At 42.5% G+C, this 20,391-nt stretch overlaps 1 protein-coding gene across 1 annotated transcript in view; it reads left to right on the top strand.

The window, feature by feature from the left end:
- SENP6 (SUMO specific peptidase 6) overlaps positions 1-14,885 on the top strand; it is a 65,385-nt gene extending 50,500 nt beyond the window's left edge. The window contains exons 16-24 of the mRNA XM_056856307.1: positions 1-117; positions 2,195-2,317; positions 3,936-4,028; positions 7,115-7,548; positions 8,830-8,933; positions 10,025-10,113; positions 13,351-13,419; positions 13,508-13,658; positions 14,629-14,885. Coding sequence (XP_056712285.1) covers positions 1-117; positions 2,195-2,317; positions 3,936-4,028; positions 7,115-7,548; positions 8,830-8,933; positions 10,025-10,113; positions 13,351-13,419; positions 13,508-13,658; positions 14,629-14,838 — 1,390 coding nt within the window. The 3' untranslated portion in view covers positions 14,839-14,885. The remainder of the gene's footprint in view (positions 118-2,194; positions 2,318-3,935; positions 4,029-7,114; positions 7,549-8,829; positions 8,934-10,024; positions 10,114-13,350; positions 13,420-13,507; positions 13,659-14,628) is intronic.
- Positions 14,886-20,391: the final 5,506 nt, after the last annotated feature.

Consider the following 20,391-nt stretch of genomic DNA (forward strand, 5'->3'; position numbering starts at 1 on the left):
GTTGATAGTCTATCCTCCTCCACCTGCAAAGGGTGGTATTTCTGTGACCAATGAAGATCTCCATTGTTTAAATGAGGGAGAGTTCTTAAATGATGTCATCATTGATTTTTATTTAAAGTAAGTTTAAATATTAAGATCTTTTGTGCTGTCCAGGTTATTTAGGTACTTTGTGATGGAAATTTCTTAAATTACGGTTGATGCAGATCAGTCAGTTTAAAAATACTGTAAAAGCTTTATTATCTGGCACTCATGGAGGATTTCCAGTTAATCAAATGTGCCAGATATTTAGGCACATTGCTCTACACCATCTCCTACTCAGAGAAATCTTCAGCAGCCAATCCCCTCCATTTTAAGAATGTCATGGCAACAGCCTCATGCATGGTGGGACCTTTCTCCTTAGCCATGGAGCCATCCTACACAACCAGCAAACAAGCTAGCCAGGACCCCTCCAGTAGAACTGGTTCCTGACAGGAAGAAAGTACTTAAAGATGACATCAGCCAGCAGCAATGACTGGAAACATCACGTTGGCTGGCTAGCGAAGAGGGACTAGAGCATTCACAAGTCCAAAGAAGCAGGGGTATGGTATCTAAGGGGTATGGTAAGGGGAGGAGCTGTCCCTCTGAGCAGTGTGGGTTAATTGAGCGTAGTGAATAATCAAGTGCTGGTAACGAAGCTTTTACTGTATTGAGCCATCCCATTTTATACTGACTCCAACTGTATAAGGAATATTTAGTGCTGATTGGGAGATTGCAATTTTGACTTCATTGGTATAGAATGAATATGTTCAGAATTGGGCTGAGATAATTAAACCAAGTGTAGTAACAGCTGGTCAAGCATTTTTGTGAACCTGGGTTGAAGCATAAATGATGATTTATAAAAGTGCTTCACCTCAACAGTTGCACAAGCACTTGTGAGTAACCTTCTGAGCATGGTTGCCTCTTAAAACTCTTAATTTTGTGCCTGTACTGAAAGTCGGTAGTCAGTGTGAAGGGTTAATATTCATAGCTGAATACTAATATAGGAAGGAATAGTTCCCAGGGTCTTTGTTGTGGTGGTATTGGTTTGGGAGAAGGGTACTGAAAAAACTGCCTGATCCCATATGGGCCTGCCCATCAGATGATATTGTCTGCTTTGTGTTTCCCCTGCCTTCTGCAGCCAGGTTGGCAGTATATAGAGACATTTTCAACTTAAGGACCAATGACCTATTTTGAAGTAGGAATCTTAAGAGCTCATTCCCGAAGGGGCCCCATGAAGCTCCTTAGGAACTGGCGTGACCCCACGCTGGCGTATGTGCCATGGAATAAGGCGGCATCTACGCCGGCGCAAGGGTAAATACACCTGCCCCTAGGAGCTGCCAGCCCCCACCGCCAGCGCAGCCACACCGGCAGGGCTTTCCCGGGGGGAGGGGGGAATCCTGGGGGAGGAGCTGCCATTAGGCAGCTTCCTTACCCCTTTCGCTCTGGGAATGCTCCCTCACGCTGCGGCAGTGCTGCACCAATTTTTTGGGTGGTGCAGCCCTGTTGGAAGCAATGGGGGATTTTCCACTTTTTTAAACTTCTTTTTTTGCCTTAAGATTGGGCTGTAAGGACTATAAAGTTTTTTCAGGCAGATGCTTTCCATTAGGTATAACAGATGAAGAGTGGTTATCTGGAAGCTCTTGTGTATTTTTACTCAGCTCTTCTGTGTCTGTTCCTAATGCACAGTTTTAGCTCTTTTCATATTTTTTTCCCAATGGGCCAACTAATAATCAACAACTTGAAAAGTGTAAGATTACAAGCTTGGGCACTGTAAAAATTGTGGCGAGGGGGGAAGTAGTTTGGAAATCCAGGAATCTCCCTGTCCAGGATGCTCTAAGGTGCTTGAACAGGAATAATTTCTCCTAGCTTTGTTTTTCCCTTAAATTTATACTCCACTCTTCTCAGCATTTCATGCTTCCAGAAGCATAATTGGTTCTCATCAGTACATTTCATAATATTTTTGTATTTTTCGTTGGGTTAATTTTAAAAAGTTACTGTTCTACATGCATGGGGAGTTCTGTGAGTACATAGAAACCTTTTTGTTATAGATGGGTGACATGGTTTTGCTGTTTTTGTGATTGACATGAGCCTTCAACTTCAATATTAGAGATAGTAAGTGGGGAACCTCTGAAAAACTTCTCCAGAAAATGCAAATAAGCATGTTTTCCAAATTAAGGTATTTGGTGCTCGAAAAATTGAAAAAAGAAGACGCTGATAGAATTCACGTGTTTAGTTCCTTCTTCTACAAACGCCTTAATCAAAGAGAGAGGAGAAATCTTCATGAAACCTCTAAACTCACGTAAGTCTACATATTTGTAGAACTGCACTTAGAGAAAAATATCTTGTCCTTGTAGAGACCACAGTTAGCAAGTTTAAGGACAGATGAGATGTTGCCTTTAATAACAGTTAAATGGATAAAGAGTTAAGTCTATTCTAGCCAGAATGCATACTTTTAGACCAACTTTTGAAAGATATTCCCATCCTTGTCCAAATAACTGAAAATATGATAGGTCACCTTTGTACCATGAGAACACTATGGTGATTATAGTTACCACCAGTTTTACTCCTGTATGCTGTTCCACCGATCATACACATGCAATAATGTAAGATACAAAAACGTGCACGCCCCTTTGATGCAGTGAGCCACATTTGCAAATGCCATACAAAAACATGCAGGCCCCTACTCTCACAGCAGTTCTCTCCTTCTCTCTGTCTTCCTCCCTCCTCCACCCCTTCTCTCACACTGAAACTGAAAACTCACATGGGGAAGTGGGAATACCATCTCCCCAGACCACTCACCAGCCAGTCTGTCCAACTGAAGTGATGCCTTCCTTCTTGGCGCCCACAGTGGCTCCTCTGCTCTGCCACCTATCTAAGGGGTGGCTCCTCCTTGACCACAGCCAACCTGCCTGCAGCTCTGCTACCTCAGTGGTAAAAGGGGTCAGCGGAGGACTGCTGCTCCTTCCCTCACCCACCTCCAGCAGTCAGGGCTTTGGGGGAAGCAATGCTCTTGATCTTCCTCCTCCACCCGATTCCAACATTGACTCATCCACAGTGGAGGGGACATGTCCTGAACCTCCTCCACCAGCTGCCTCCATTATTGTCACCACCTCAGCAGCTGAGGGGGCAGAGATCGGCAGATTCCGCTCCATCTCCACCCTCCTCCTCGTGCACTCCTCTGTCTGGAGAACAGTTGTGTGCACTTGTTCAGACAACTGTTTTCTGTTTGGGGGTTCTTTGTACCCCCTGCCCCCTTTTTAGCTTTATAATTCTGAAAAGCTGTGTGTGTCCCCCTCCTCCCAGGTTTTGTGTCTACATGGCCATGATTTGTGATTTAAGTATGCTGATGGGGCCATTCTAACAGATACTTTGATAACTATTAATATTAAACAACTCTAAATTTTGCTGTATAATTCTATAAATCCAACTCAAAGCTTGCTGTTTTCCTGGGCGACTGCTGTGGTGGAGGTGGTTTTATTCCGTCTGCTCTGTGGCCAGTTTATCCTCCTCCTGGCAGCTGCCTGAGTGCTGGGATTAGAGGCTGGGAAGAAGGGGGGAGCTGCTGAAGAGGAGGGGCCCTTTACTTCCTGCTGTGGCAGAAGGCCTGCAGCTCAGGGAGGTTTGCAGCTGACCCATCGTCCAGTTTCTCCAGTGATGGCTGTTTCACAATGCAAGCCACATGACTACCACAGGCCTGACTGGGAAATGGCCTTGCCCACTTGAAACATGGGGTAGGTGCCACACTGGGGATTGCTGCCAGGAGAGCCACAAGTGGCCTGTCAAAGAGCCACATGTAGGTTCCGACCCACTGAGTGAGTATCATTGAGTTAGACTCTCGTTTTAGGCAGGAGAAAAAAGAAAACCTTCTAAACATCTATAATGGAGATTATACATGCAGTTTTCTCCTATGTTCATAGAATTCAGCAAAAAAGACATGGACGAGTGAAAACGTGGACACGCCATGTTGATATATTTGAGAAAGATTTCATTTTTGTTCCCCTTAATGAAGCGTAAGTATGCTTAGACATGTATCTGTGGGCTAAGATTTCATTTAAAGCTTATTTTCATTTTAGCTCCTAGAAAACCTTGGATATTTTTCTGTAAATCACTTATTTGTGGGAACTATGGAATCCATACTGTAAGAATAGAAATAGGATTTATTTGAAGGTACTGTAGATAAAGGATGTATCTATTGTAGAAATGGTGCACATACCAGAAGGAAAACCGCCGATTGGTCTTGGTTCAATTAGTTATTTAATTATGTACTAAAACAGGGATGGGGAACCTCAGACCCGGGGGCCGTATGCAGCCCCCAAGGACATTTTTTTGTGGCCCTCAGGAGCTCCAGGGCCCCGCCGTGGAGGCACGGCACAAGGCGGCCCTCCCTGAGGGTGTTCCTGGGGCCATGGCTTGCAGGGGCGCTACGGCGCCCTTTGGACCTCCTCTCGCCGACTGACGGCTGTTGGTAGGCGAGAGGAGGGGGAGGGACGCTTCCCCCAAGGCTGCCCCCTATAGCAGCAGCGTGCAGGAACGCTGGGGCACACTGTAAGCCCCTCTTGCTGCCTGTCGGCTGTTGAGCAGCAAGAGGGAGGGGGGAAAAGAGGCCCGCGGCTCCTGGTGGCAGAACATGTGCGCAGGAGTCGATCGGGCTTCGGGGGGCCTTTTGTGGACTGTGGGGGTGGGAGGGCATGGAGCCTGGGGCCAGGTCGTGTGGGGCCGGCGTGTGTGTGTGTGTGGGGGGGGGAGGCTTTTCTCTCTCCCTCTCTTTCTGTCTCTTTCTTTGTCTGTCTCCCTCCGTCCTTTTCTTTCTCCCCCTCTTTCCATTTCTTTCTCCCTCCCTCCCTTTTCCTCTTTCTCTGTTTTCCTTCCTTCCTCCCTTGCTGATAGACTGCGGGCTGCGCCCCCCTGGCGCCTAGTTTGCTCGGGCCCACCGCTGGCTGCCCTCCCGCCTGGGGGGGGGGAGCGGGGGCGCCCTCCAGGCCTTCTCTGCGTGGCCTCCCCTGGGGTTGCCAACCTCCAGGTGGTGGCCGGAGACCTGGCAACCCTAGCCTTCCCCCCCCCCCCCCACTGGGAGATCTACACCTGGTTATGGCCCCCGAATGATGTTATAAATGTGCAAATGGCCCTTGGCACGAAAAAGGTTCCCCACCCCTGTACTAAAACATTTCTATCCCTCCTTTCTTCTTTGTTCAAGGCAGCTTACAATAATAGGTAAAACATCCCCAGGTGAAACCACAAGCCACAAATCTCCCTCCCACCCTTAAAAGATGGCTGCTATTCAAACCCCCTCAAAAGCTCTGGCAAAGGGGAGTCCTTGCAGTGCCTCCTGACGATCTCCAAGGAGGGATCCCTCTCACCTCTTCTGGGATTCCATTCCACAGAGCTGTAGCCATGATAGAAATGGCCTGGGCTCTGGTTGATGCCAGGTGGGCCCCCCTACATGGTGGGATAGCCTACAGATGGCCGCCTGATAACCAGAGCTGGCACACAGAGACATAAGGAAGGAGACAGTCCTTCAGTTACAGAACATCCTGTGGCAAACTCAGACTTGAATTTCGGAGTGTCTGTATTGAAAGCCACATCAGTGAGCACAGCTTTTAATTGATTAATTTGATATTATAATATATAGCTTTTGACCACTTGAGGGCATAAGCGACACATTTCCCACAGAAAATGTACAAAGCATTGTTGGAAGTCTTAAAGCACTGTTCAGTATTGGATTCACAGTTGCTCTTCCCCTTGAGAGAGAACTGTTTTGCTTCTTGCGCTAGAATGCTGTGTAAGAAAAATGGAATAAAACAAAAATTGGTACATGCAGAAAAGTTTGCCCAAGAGGTTGTGTATCACTTCTTGCTTGAGTGGAAGTATGAAATTGCTATGGAACTTATTATACTATGTGAATTTTTACACAAGTGTTTACACAGCAACACTACCAGTTATTTTCTTTGTATCCAACGTGATAAGCAGTCTTCTTCCCCCATCTACCTGTAACTGCATCCATCAAATGCATGTTCAGATAAAAGCATTGGGCACTGTTGCTGAAATGCATTGAGACTACAGTTCTAGTGAAACTCGCTGTATTTTTGAGCAAAGCAGACATAATTCTATTTTGGCAAGACTGCAGCAGAAGGGTTTCAGAAATAATACCCTGTTCTTCCTTTAGTCCATCAACTACTCAACACTTTAGATAGAAGAAGATAATTTTCTTCCTGCTTGTAAAGTGCTATTTGCAGAACTGAGTGTTTAAGCAACAGTATAATTTTTCAATGTTCAGTGTTCGAGTTTTATAAAGATAAAGGCCACCTGTGCAAGCACCAGGTCATTCCTGACCCATGGGGTGACGTCACATCCTGACGTTTACTAGGCAGACTATGTTTACAGGGTGGTTTGCCAGTGCCTTTCCCAGTCATCTTCCCTTTACCCTCAGCAAGGTGGGTACTCATTTTACCGACCTCGGAAGGTTGGAAGGCTGAGTCAACTTTGAGCCAGCCGCCTGAAACTGACTCCCGTTGGGATTGCACTCAGGTCGTGAGCAGAGCTTGGACTGCAGTACTGCAGCTTACCACTCTGCGCCACGGTGCTCTTTTTTTGAGTTTTATAGGGAAGTGCTAAGTCTCCCATAAAGCAGAAGCAATCAAAAATTTTCTTATGGAAGTAATTCATGCATAATGGAGAAGCAGTTCTGCAACATTTCCACAGTATACGAAACCTAGCTATAAAAAGGTCAAACTGCATTACCAAACTTCTAAACTTTAATTCTTTAAACAGGCTGGGATCCAAAGTGGCCTATGAATGTGTTATAAGCTCTCCTCTGCATGCATGAGGGCTGTGCCAATTTTCCTTTCAGGATGCATGCCATGTTCAGTGCCACTTCCTTTCTTCAAGGGTAGCTTTGTGGCCAAGCAAGGGGCTTCTAGGTGAATCTTTCTGATACATCGTTGGTGGGACCCAGAAGTTATCTTTATGTGGATGTCTGAAATAATAGTAAAGGGGAAGCAGGGTTCAACTTGAATACATCTGAGGTACAAAATGTATCGTAACGTCGCAAATGCCCATTAAGAGTGCTTTTTAGATATTTCTTTGTTTGGTTTTGCAGGGCACATTGGTTTTTGGCTGTCATTTGTTACCCAGGTTTAGAGATGCCAGTATATGAACCCAACCCATACTATCAGGAACACATACCTGCCCAAGTTAAATCTTCCTCTTCAGATCAAGACAGAAGTGCTTCACCTGTTCCACCCAGTGACTTGGATACGCTACAGCACTCCTCCTCTGCAACAGGAACAAAGAAAGTGCCGAACAGGAAGCATGGTGGTACATTGGCTGACACAGGCCTAGAAGCGGAGAACAGCGAGTTCCTCCATTGCAGACGACACCTATGTGGGAGAAGTGGGCTAAAAAAACTAAACCAGTTAACTAGCACCACCGATGAATTAAGAACTTTGGAACCTACAGCTTACAAATGTGATCACAGAGGTTTGGAGGCGAATGGCATGCAGAGCGAACCTAAAGCTCAAATACATGCTTCTGGTGTGCCTATTTTTTTATTTTATTTTTAATGTCAAGAGTTCCAAAAATGCTTCCGGGAGATCGAATTATTAACAACTGGATATTAGCTCTTAAGAACTTTGTAAATTAATTATTGAAGCACTTAAGTAGGAAAGGAATGGTCTTGGAACCGTGATGCTGTAGTATTGTTGAAACAAAGTGGGTTCAGACCTAATCAATGCCTAGATGGGATACCACTTAGGACTACCTCTAAATCACTCTGAGCATTCTGAAGGAGAAGAATATTTGGAATATAACATTTTTACCAATGGTTGATCTGATCCCTGTACTAAAATGCTTGGTTTAGATGTACATGGGGAGCTTGATCCTGGTTTAGCATTCTTATTTGTGGTCAAGAAGCAAACTTAAGTTTATTTCAGCATCCAGATTTGGATAACAAACTGACTAGACTGAAGTTTTTCTACTTTAACAAGCCTTTTATTGTGGCTCTGCGTGTGAGGAGAGGATGAAAGGAGTGTGCAAGTGTGAGAATAAACGGCATTCTTGTCATGGTAGACTGCAACGTTTGTTCTTGGTGTCTAAATATAACCTTAGTAAATCCACACATCGTTGGATATTACTCTGTCACAATAATTTGTTGTGGATTGTCCTGTCCACAAAGTAAAATCTGGAAATGAATTATTGCTATAGCCCAGTGGTAGTGCAATATCCAATGAAGTTCAAATTGTTTGTTAGTTACATCAAGAAAGGTACTTTACTGGTAATTTACTGTTTTGGAAGGTCTTGCTCTAGCAAAATGTCTCAGCCTTTTTCCTCATAAAATAAATCTAGGGTAGCCAAGAATGACTAGAAAATATTAAAGTTTCCTATTTTCCCCATGAAGTAATTAGTTGACACGATGAATTGAGGTGTAGGTCTAATAAAGTAAATTCAAAATGCTGTTGAAAACCCTCTCACAGCTTCTGAAAGATATTGGATGAGCTATATTCAGTGGATTTGCTTTCCTTAATTTACAATTAACAGTACTGTTGTCTCTGTGAATCTGTGTGATTGCATGTATTTGATTTTTGCAAGTGTAGAGCATCAAAGATGTAATTTAGCTTTTGTATTAATACTCCAATGGGGAAATATATATTTGCTACCATACAAGGTCTAAAATCTTGTAAGGAACTACTTTTGGTAATATTTGTTTTCAAATTACATGAAAAACTTCCATCACTTTGTGGTTTACCCTTCTCATCTGGACACTAATATACCTGTTGCACTTTTTAAACAATGCACTGATCTTTGTTGTTAATGCAGATGGTTTACAAAAAATCAGGCTAAACTACAGTGAAGATTCAGCTGATAGCAGTAAACTGAATGAAGATGAGCTAATAGATTTTTCAGAAGATCAAGATAATCAGGTAAAAAGCATTACAATACAAGGAATGAAGTTTTGTCAAGAACATTTAAAACTCAGTGAAAACTGGTTGGGCAAATTGTCTGAAATCTTTTTTTATTCTTGCAGTGACATTTTCAAGTCTTAGCCATCTTTTCCTTTTCATATAGGAGGTTAAGAGGGGTCTCAGATTAATGTACAAGAGCTAAAAATAACATAAAACATAACACAGCATTCTATGGATTGGGTGTTATGCAGTTCAAGAAGAAGGCTCTGGCAAAGGCATGTCTTTTTCTTCAGCTGCTTGCCTGCCAGCACAGAAAAGGTGATGCTGGCAGTTGGGGTACACAATTGGACAAAAAGCCATACAAAACAGGCAGCTTCAGTAAAGAAGAAGCAGTAGTTGAAATTACTCCTTTTGCCTCTTGAATCACCAGACATAGGATCCAGTCCATTGCTTTCAAACTAGCAGCATGGCAAATGTATTTAACTTACATTTTTGTGTCTTGGTGTCCTCTTGCAGAGGAAAATTGAACAATACTTATGTATACATTGTGTATGCTGCTTAAACCTGCAGTAATATTGGTATCCCCAGTATTATATTTACACTTTAGTAAAAGCACAGAATAGCCTTTTTACAGTACTGTCTTTGGATAAGACTCATATTTGATATATTCTTCTGTCAGACAGTTAGAAAGCAGACTTCACCCGGGCATGGTGGTCTTTATATCTGCATTGAGTGGCCACAGCACCCTTGCTAGGGGATAAACTAGATGTGACTTATTTTTCAGAACTGAGCCTGAGTTCCCTTGACCCAACCCTCATTCCCCTCAGTCAGATGTTGGCTGCAAGGAACTAATTTCCTAACTTCCGCAGGGCCGGATATGGATCAGGATCATGGTGCAGGAAAAGAAGGAACTGCAGTGCCCCCCTTGCAGTTCTCCTGACCCCAAAATAGCTCTAGGAAGGCATTATTTGCCCTGTTGCTCATCAGCCCACTGGCAGAAAATGCAGGATATAAATATTTTTTCTCTAATGGGCAAACGCAGAGTGTGCAGCTTCCTTTTATTTCTTGTAAATCTACATTCTCTAAATAACCACTCTTTTTCTTTTTAGGAAAACAGCAGTGATGACGATGGTCTTACAGATGATAATTGCAGCTCAGAATTAGGACAATGGCATCTGAAGCCAACTATATGTAAACAGTAAGTTTTAAAGTGAGAAATCTATACCTTTTAGTGACTATCCTGGTACACAGCGTTAAAGCAGAAGAAGAGCTACACCAATCGTGCTTCACACTTTGACAGGTTTTTACTGCAAAGATTTAATATAGCAACATTTACTGCAAAGTGTTTTGCAGTAATTTACTGCATAATTTACTACATAGTATTTTAAATGGAAACATAACATCTAATTTAATGATTAGACATGATAAACAAGTTTGTCTGTGACAGGATTGATCACAGAGTGTTCTTGTGCTTGTATATTTCTCCCTGGGGATGGGGGACAAATTCAAATTTCCCTATGTGCCTGCATTCGGAACTTATGGAGAATTTGAAATTTATTCATGTGTGCCCAGACCAGGAGGTTGTCAGTCACATTTAAGGTTGCTAACAACCCAAAGAAAAAGCTGCCTGTCCCTTTAATAGAACCTTAATTTGATATTATGGACCGGGTGCTATTGTTTATCTTTGTACTCTGAAAAGGTTCGACTGCCCATTTCAACATGTTGAGGCTCTGTTAAAGGGGAAATATATTCTTTCCCTAGTTGTTGGCAACCATAATCACATTTCAGATGGTGGGGAGGGGAAAGAGAACAACAATAATCTACTCTTGTACCTGTTGTGGACAACTTTGTGTCTACCTTGACATGCTAATATGGCCTGTGTGCATGTGGGATTTCCACATAACTTTCTATGGCATGGTTCAGACATCACCATTATTCAGCCTCACCTTAATTCAGAAGTTCAGTTTAACTGAGGCTAAATAAAAATGTACACAAACCTGGTTTGTTTAATCTTGGTTTAGGATTGTTACCCTAGTTAGATAGTCTCCGCTTTGGTTGGGGAAATTAGCATGGGAGACTAAGCCATGCGAGAGGTTGGGTAACCCAGGATCTTTGCAGCCTGTGTACACTGGGATAAGTCCCTTTGGAAAACGCTCAATAAAGAAGCAGTTTGTTCCAAATAAAATGGGGTTTTATTATAAAGTAATTTCAAGCACACAGTGTAAACACACATACAATTCACACAAGAGCTAAGGAAAGTAAACGGTAGAGGAGTGGGAGGTAGAATTAGGTGTTGGGTGATATTTACCTATCTAGAAGAGTGATGTCTGATGAAAGTAGCTGTAAGGGAGAAATGAACCAGCGTTTCTGGGAGCATAAGAGAGTAACCTTGCATGCAAGCAGGGGTAAGTGTTGGATCCAACACACACACACACACACAATGAATGCCACAAGGGCTAATATTTATACCCCTAAATGAGTCCTGGGGCAATATGACGTAACTGGCAAAGGAAGATTTACCAGGAACAAAGAACATGATTGCTCTCTGAGGTCCAAACAAAAGAGGGGAAGAGGTTTAATGTCTCTCAGGAAGGAAGAGAGTGTTGGTGTGATTGCTTGATTAATTGCTGGTGGTTGTTGTTTGGTATAGATATTAGAAAGTGAGGGGATGTTTCTCAGGATGAGTCAGGCAAGAGATGTTTGATTCAATCTCCTCTGAATGCCTGATGACTGGCTTGAATAATAATAATAATATGCAGGAGAATAGCTAGGCTTTTCTTGAATAGCCTTGATTGCCTGTTGATGAGATTTACAATTCTCAGTGTTGCCCAGATGGCTGCCAGGGGCGCTTAATTTAATATGCAAGGGGAAGCTTAGTCACCCCCATTGTCTGTCAGCCTTTCACACCCGGGCCAGGAGAAAATGCAAAGTGACCAACTCCAAAGTAGCAGCACATACACCAAGATGGATTCCAGGTCCCTGGAAGATTGGTTCATCTCAGCGGAGCAGTGCCCTGCTCTTGTCCCAGCCTTGGTCCCTCATGCACTTATGGCACCCGTAGGGCCCAGATCTCACTAGGCGTAGCATTCCACCAGGCCAGGGCTAAGAAGGCCCTGGCCTTGGTCAAGGACAGCCAGGGATCACTAGAAGATTTTCACCAGCCGAGTGAAGTGCTCTTTCGGGGGGGGGGGGGTGTATCGGAAGAGGCGATCCCGCAGGTATGACAGTCCTAGACCATTGAGGGCTTTGAAGGTCAGTACCAAACCCTTAAACCTGATCCGGTACTCAGTCTGGAGCCAGTGCAGCTGGCGGGGTACTGGTTGGATGTGTGCCCTCCATGGCGTTCTTGTAAGGACCAGTTGATGTTTCTGGAGTAGTATGAAGGTCAGCCCTGCGTAGAGCAAGCTACAGTAGTCTAGCCTGGAGATGACCACCAGGATCACAATGGCTAAGTAGGGAGAAAGATGTAGGGCACCAACAGTCTAATCTGGCAGAGTTAGTGAAATGCCACCCTGGTATATTGGTGACCTGTGCCTCCTTTGACAGGGTGGCGTCCAGGATCACCCCAAGGCCCTTGTTGTATGCGGCTGATATTAATTCCACACTGCCAAGTGCCGGGAGCTGGCAGCCCACACTCCCATCTCCCCAGGCCAGCCACAGGATCTCTGTCTTCAATGGATTTAGCTTCAGTTGGCTCTGCTTCAACCATCCCACCCCGGCTTCCAGACACCTGGCCAAAATATCCGGGGCAGCATCTAAACACCCATCAGCTGATATAGCTGGGTGTCATCAGCGTATTGATGGCAACCCAGCCCAAAACTCCAGACCAGCCGGGCGAGGGGGCGCATATAGATTTTAAATAAACTTGGGGAGAGATCATCCCTTGAGGGACTCCACATGCCAGTGGACATCGTGAAGACATAATCTCCCCTGTGCCACCCTCTGTCCCTTATTCAGGAGTAATAAGATGAGCCATTTCAAGGCTGTGTTATCTGATCTTTCAAGTGTACTGGGTCTTCCTTGTGATGAATTAAAGTCCTTTAATTGCACAGCTATGAATAACTTGTGTGGGTAGGAGTAATAAAGGTCATCTTGTAGTAGGAGATATAGGGAACCTGTGGTGTGTTTTGTGTGCTTCTCACCTGGAAGTAGAAATGTCTTTAGAATCCTGTTTAACTCTTTTTCCCAACAATCCCTTTTGTCCCCAAAGGTATATATTTTGGATAGGGCCATGGCTCAGTGGTAGAGCATCTGCTTTGCCAGTTGAAAAGATCAAGTAGCAGGTGACGTGAAAGACCTCCGGAGAGCCACTGCCAGTCAGAGCAGACAATACTAATCAGATAGATCAATAGTCTGATTCAGTGTAAGACAGCTTCATGTATGTATTCATTGAACAATTAAACACTAATGGGAGAAAAAATGTGTTTCCTTGTAGGCCTTGCATTCTGCTTATGGATTCATTGAGAGGCCCTTCTCGATCAAATGTTGTCAGAACTCTAAGGGAGTGAGTAATTAATTTCTGATTTAGAACTTGTGTTCTGTGTCAGAATACTATATAAAACGTTTCCTGACCTTTGTGCTTTGTATCACAGATACTTGGAAGTGGAATGGGAAGTTAGGAAAGGTACTAAAAAAAGCTTCTCCAAAGATGTCATGAAAGGCTCAAACCCTAAAGTGCCACAACAAAACAACTTTAGTGATTGTGGAGTTTATGTGCTGCAGTATGTGGAGAGTTTTTTTGAGGTGAGTTATTAGGGTCATTTTAATAGTGTGAGTTTTGTACCTACGTTCAAATTTCAGTTATCCAGCCTTTTAAATTGAAAGTATTCCAGTAGAGCTGGTTTTAAATTGTCAAATTGGAGTTGGCAGACAGAGGCTAGAAATTTTTATGACTGCTACCTTACTGCATGTGTAAAATCATGTTTAATTCAGAATCAGTCAATTTAGAAGTATCTTGAGACTGTCATTGTCATGGGGGGGAAGAATAGTTATTTACTTTATGAACACCCAACTTCCTCTCCAATGGGGACCTAAAGCAATTCACATCATCATTTTCCTCTCCTCCATTTTATCTTCACAACAACAATTCTCTGAGGTAGGTTAAGCTGTGAGTGTGTGCCTGGCCTAAGATCACCCACCAAGTTTCCATGGCACCAGTGGAGGATTCAAACCTGGGTCTGTTTTGTTTTGTTATTTTGCTCAAAACAGATTTATTGGAAATGTAGGCTGTAGTGGCGATTGTTTTTTTATGTATTAAGATGGTAGCTGAAAGAGGACAAATTGGGAAAGAAAGCATGCTAAATGTCTAAAGTCTAAGAGGCTAATTTTGCAAGAAATTATCTCAAAGAAGGTAAAAGCTCCACACATCTGGCTAATGTAGGCAGACTTGATCCCCCTCAGTGCAGTTTCTTTAACGGTAAAACAAATTTAAAGAGACTTATTTTAGCATGAGTGCATTCGATACCAGTTTCAAGGACCAAGATCTGTAAGCAGCTACGGTTTACCACAAAATTTTGAAGACTGAGGAAACTTTACCTATTTTTACTGAAACAGTCAGAGTTGGTCCTCCAGAGAAGAGCTGCAACCAACTACCATGTATGATCATCAGAGATTGGGAGACATTTTAAAATATATGTATAACTTCTGAACATTTTCAGGTGGCTGTACTGTTGTGTTACAGTTTCTTATAGCATACTTATTTTGTTCGCACTAGGATCCCATTCCAAGTTTTGAATTACCAATGAATCTAACAGACTGGTTTCCACGCCCAAGAATGAAGACAAAACGAGAAGAAATAAGGAACATAATCCTGAATTTACATGAACAACAGAACAAAGAAAAGAAAGGACAGAAGGATCCTAATTCATCAGAGAAATCTTTTCAGGAAGGAGCAGAGCAATTTATCAGCAGTAGTTCAGACTGAATATTTTCTCTGCAGCAACACTCAAAAACTGATCTACTTTCTGCAGTCTGTCCAAACTAAGGACTTGGAGTATTATCAGCTCAGACTTAGTTGATGCTCATAAATTTGTGTCATGAACAGATTGCTCTCCAAATGTATTAAAATAGACAAATATGTACATATATGAACTAGGCCAACTTTTTTCAACATTTGTAATTATTTTTTTCACTTCTTAGGAAACTTTTGTTATGTATTTTCTGTTAATAGAACTTAATAGCAACTTCTAGACACAAAGCAAATAAAAATATTTATAGGATAAATTGGTTACCTTTTTGCTGTGTTACGTAAAATTATCCTTTAACATTTCCCAGTAAGACTTCTATAATGCATGGGGAATGCCTATGTAGCGAGCTAATCAAATTCATACTTTGATTTACAGTTGCCATTACAAGATGTTCTGTTTCAGCTGTGTGCAACAGTATAAGAATGTGTCTAAATGCACTGTGTTTCCAAGGTGAGTAGTTTGCATTCAGAATCCAAATGCAGGCAACATAACCTTCAATGACAAACCCTTCAGATACAGGACATAATGAAAGAGAACTTCACAAGTGCTTGGGATAATGCTGCTTTATGACTACAGGACATCTTATTTGAGCAACATTTAAATATTGGTCTCCAATACAGTCAGTTTCAGTAATACTGTTGGATCCTTTTTTTTTTTTTTTTTTTTTTTGGTGGTTCCTGATTGTTGTGCAACTGTACTTTGACAATTATTTCATTATAAAATTGTATTTTTGGTAAGTGTGCTTGAAATAGCAGCAGATTGCCCACATTGCATTTTCGGTGTTGGAATTCTGAATGTCACATTAATGTGCTTTATCAAATGAACATTTTAAAAATGTATCAGTACTATTTTTTGTAATGTCCAAAAAACCAAAATATTGCTAGACCTTCATTGCTTGCTTGCTTCTTAATTTTCAGTAGAATTGTCTAATAATACGGAGTCAACTCGTTGGCATATTTCCATGATGTAATTTGATTTTTAAATTATGTAAAAGTACAGCCTTATAATACCAGCTCCTCTAAAAGACCAGAACAAACCAACAACATTCTGTAACTCCTTTAAAAATATATAAATATTAATACTCCAAGAAAGGGAATAGAAACTGCTCTTGCAAATATCTTTTACTGTTAACGCTTCTGTGGTCCAAAAACTTTGTTTGCATTATATGAGTGGAAATAGACTGTCAAATGGAAGATGTGGGAGAGGGAAGAAGGAGGGGAGTTCTTGTCACCATTACAAATTCATACATATTCAGATCCCTTTTTACCTGTTTATGAAAGAGAGAAACTTTACACCTCTGTGTCAACCCTTGATTATCACAGCAGTATTAATTGCCCAACAGTCTGCAATTGCTTTGTTCAAGGAGTCGTTCGGAAGATCATGCCTCTAGCAATAGGGCAGTCCTTTTGGGGCTGTGGCCTATTGACTTCAGTGGGATTTACACAGCCTATCTGTAGGATTGCAGACTTGATCATTTGTTAATGTTTTGATTCTGGATTTAGGAAAATTGTGGTTTTTGTTTTTTTTTACTAGAGAAGACTCTTACAGCCCACATAGCTGTAAAACATAGCGTTATGGTTTCCACTCGGTGAAATCTGTAGTGTAAATGGCTTCTCAGCAAATCTGAATCAGCAACGTTAACTAGAACATAAAATGACACTAAATTACCCAGTATTCTTACATTAACATTGCTGACAATTCCTGCAATTTTTTAAAGCAAAACTAGCTAGAATAAGAGAGAACAAGTGTAGAAATGGGTTGGTATTGCAGCTTTTTTAGAACAACTGGAAGTAGAGGCCAGTAGAAAAAAAAGAAGCTTTATCTAGTGAAATACATACTTTCCCAGGGCACTATTATTTATTATACAGTATTTTAATTGTCAATGTATTTTTTCTTTAACATGTTTTGCAACATCTTGGTTTCTCATTATTCAGTTCTATTCCATAGAATGGCCTGGAGCTTGTATTCCATTTCAAAATGTGACAAATGCAATGTTTTATTCCTTAATATAGTGAAGAGTAAGTCATGCAGCAAGCCAATACACATGTTAATATAGAAAATTTATTTTTTTAATAAAATGATAGAAAACAAGTGTCAAGAACTTGAATATTTACAATGCACATGTTGACTAGCTTTGTAGTGATTTGTGCCTGCAATACATGTAAAAACACCCTACTTAGATGGAGCATGTGGCTAGATATAAAGTTTATATATGATATATAAATGTATGCTTGTTTGCAAGTTATCAAAACATTTGCCTTTTAAAATGGCACTAGGTGTGACCAGTATTCATTAAACATATCATGAATGAGTTGGTCAGACAAAGCTATCAAGTAGCTAACTAATTAGATGTATCTCTTGTATTAGTTTTCATGTTGGATTGAATAACGGTTAATTCTTCTTCTAAAGGTTTTAGATTACTTACCATGAAAAATGTATGACTTTCTGGTAAACACTTGCTAGAGGCAGAAGCAGAGATGACATTTAATATTCCCTTATAGCATTCCTATTTTTCCTGTTGAGACAGTTGCCAGTATGCACACATGAGCAGAAAATATTAGGGGTATATTCTAAAACTAGCTTCTTTAGTGATGCTTTTCTTTTTATCTAGATGCCTTTCTACCTGTCTTTCCCAAGGGCTCAATTACAACTTCTATTGAAGAAGCATTTTAGGCATTCTTCTGATGTTAGAAGGGTACTTAAGGCAGGCTTTCTCATTGTAGAGCATGTTACAGAGCAAGAAAAACATGTCTGTCTTGGGAAACTTGTGTTTTTCCCTGTTCAGTGATGCATCATTATCCATGGCTTGCAAATGTAGATGTCTTCTCGCTTTCTGTTGCCAGCTCCATTTTGTACATTTTTATTGTCCTTAAGTACTTTACAGTTCAGTTAGAACTACATTTTCAGAAAGTTTTATGGTACAGGTCTTTTTTGTACCACATTAAAGAACAGGTTACATGGAACCTTGCTCCCATGAACAAACTGACTATAGAATGCTACACATTTAGGAAGGTTATGACCATAGCCTTGCCTCTCTGATATGCTATGCTTTCCACTGGCAGATTCACCTGCTTGCATTCTGAATGGTACAGTCCAAGAACCCACACTTAGTCTTCTTTTACAGATGATTAGCTAAAGCTGGAGGAATTTTGCCCTAGGATTCCTTGGGCCTGAAATGTTTGTACACTGGAATACATTAGCACTTTAAGGGGGAGAATATTGTCGAAGGCTTTCACGGTCAGAGTTCATCAGTTGTAGATTATCCAGGCTGTGTGACCGTGGTCTTGGTATTTTCTTTCCTGACGTTTTGCCAGCAGCTGTGGCAGGCATCTTCAGAGGAGTAACACTGGAGAGACACTGTCCTTCAGTGTTACTCCTCTGAAGATGCCTGCCACAGCTGCTGACGAAACGTCAGGAAAGGAAATACCAAGACCACGGTCACACAGCCCGGGTAACCTATAAGAACTAATTAAGGGGGAGAGTTTCTAACATCCTACACACTGAAATGGCATCCATTTCCAAATGGTGTCTGTAATCTCATTAATTTTTAATAAATCTATATAGTATTTTTCCTCTCTAGCAGATGAAAAATAGTGGCTGTTATGTATTCTGCAGTCAAATATATAGTGAAGTGCCTTTCTCTTAATTGTATATCTGTCATAAGTTGTTATACCTGCCAGTATTACCATGGACACATGAATATTGTAATTGGCCCTTCCTGTTAATTCTGGATAGGCAGGGACTGGTGTTTATGAATTTAATGTTCACGTCTTTGTGAGCTGAATAGGTGCTTGTGTTTCCAAGGGTGCTTTGTAATATCCCTGGATCATACAATATATGATCAGTAAATTCCATTGCTGTTTTATATGTAATACATACTGAAATTTCAAAGGCATTGGCTGGGATCCTAAAGGGCCATTCCATCAGCACAACAATAGTGTAGTTGAATGGCATTTCTGTTTGCAAAAGAGAAAGCTATTTTATTTTATTGCGGAATTCCCCCCCATTCCTGCTGCAGTCTCCCAAGTAGCCTGCACTTTGTTCCTGGGGGTGCCTTCCTCAAGTATGACTTTGCTGCTGGAATGTAATGTATCAGTCTGTCAATTCTTACTGTTTTTTCCCTGGTAATTTTTTATTTAGCCGCTGTGTTTTATGAAATGGGATTCAGATAAACCCTAGAGTATGGGAAATATTTAACCATGTGTGAATATAGACTAATAACAATTCAATCCAAAATGCCAGTTCATTAACAAAACTAAGCAGAACAATTATTGGTAATATTTGAATCTGGTAGCTGTTGTGATCCGGGCAGTATTTGATAATGTTGCAGAGCAGGAGAAGGAAAAGAGAATTACCATATTTTTTGCTCCATAATACGCACTTTTCCCCCTCGCTTTTGAGGAGGAAAATGTGCGTGTTATGGAGCGAATGTGCACAGAGCCGGCTGGGCCCACTGGAACGGCGCGCCCAGCCGGCTCTGTGCATATTCGCTCTAGGTGCACTGGAACAACGCGAGCCTTGTGCCCCGCCCGCCTCCCAGCTGGGAGGCGGGCGGGGTGCACAGAGCCGGCGCCAGCCTGCAGCCTTCCCTCCCTCCCTGGGCACATACGGGCCGGATCCGGCCCCGCGTGCCAGCTGAAGCCTTCCCTCCCTTCCCGGGCATACACGGGCCAGATCCGGCCCTGCGCGCCAGCCTGCAGCCTTCCCTCCTCCCTCCCCGGATGCACACGGGCCGGATCCGGGCTCGCCTGGGCCAGGGGTGGGTGGGAGCGGAGGCGCCGGGGACTGAACCTGGGACCTCCTGCATGCCCAGCAGAGGCTCTGCCACTGAGCTCCCAGCCCCCTCCCCTCACTTTCCCCGCCGCCCCCTCTCCCGTGCGATCCTGGCCCCGGAGAGGGCCAGGCTCGCTTTCCCCACCGCCCCTCCCCTCTCCCGGGCACAGTCAGGCTGCCCATTGGTTTGCATGGCAGTAGACCTGGCCTCCTGACTGAGACGGGGCCAGGTCTACTGCCATGCAAACCAATGGGTGGACCTGGCCTCCCTGGGGCATTCACTCCATAAGACAAGTTTTTAGAGGAGGAAAACAAGATTTTTTCTTGTTTTCCTCTAAAAACTAGGTGCGTGTTATGGAGCGAAAAATACGGTACTTCAAAGGCTCTGTAACTGACAGGGTAGCATTCCCAGCTGCAAGCCTGAACACATTGTGTCACTGAAAAGGGCTGTAGCAATTGGTTTGTTTTTACAAAGTGATGTTTTCATCAACAGCCTTACTGGTTCATCAGTGTGGGGAGGGCTGTGGTTTAATTCTGGTTTGCTGGCTACGCTCTAGTGGACAAGCAAAACATTTCCCACTGTGCCTACCACCATTGTTGCAGACTGAAAGCTTACATATTGTATAGGCAGGCAGCTGTGCATGCAGGGAGGGAAAGATAAGAGTAAATGGTATACTTGTCTCTTTCTAGATGACCAGTAGAATCTTCTGTGCTGCCTTAATGCATGTGTGCTGGAA

This window comes from Euleptes europaea, chromosome 10 (genome assembly GCF_029931775.1).
Source record: "Euleptes europaea isolate rEulEur1 chromosome 10, rEulEur1.hap1, whole genome shotgun sequence".
In the NCBI taxonomy this organism is placed as follows: Eukaryota; Metazoa; Chordata; class Lepidosauria; order Squamata; family Sphaerodactylidae; genus Euleptes; species Euleptes europaea.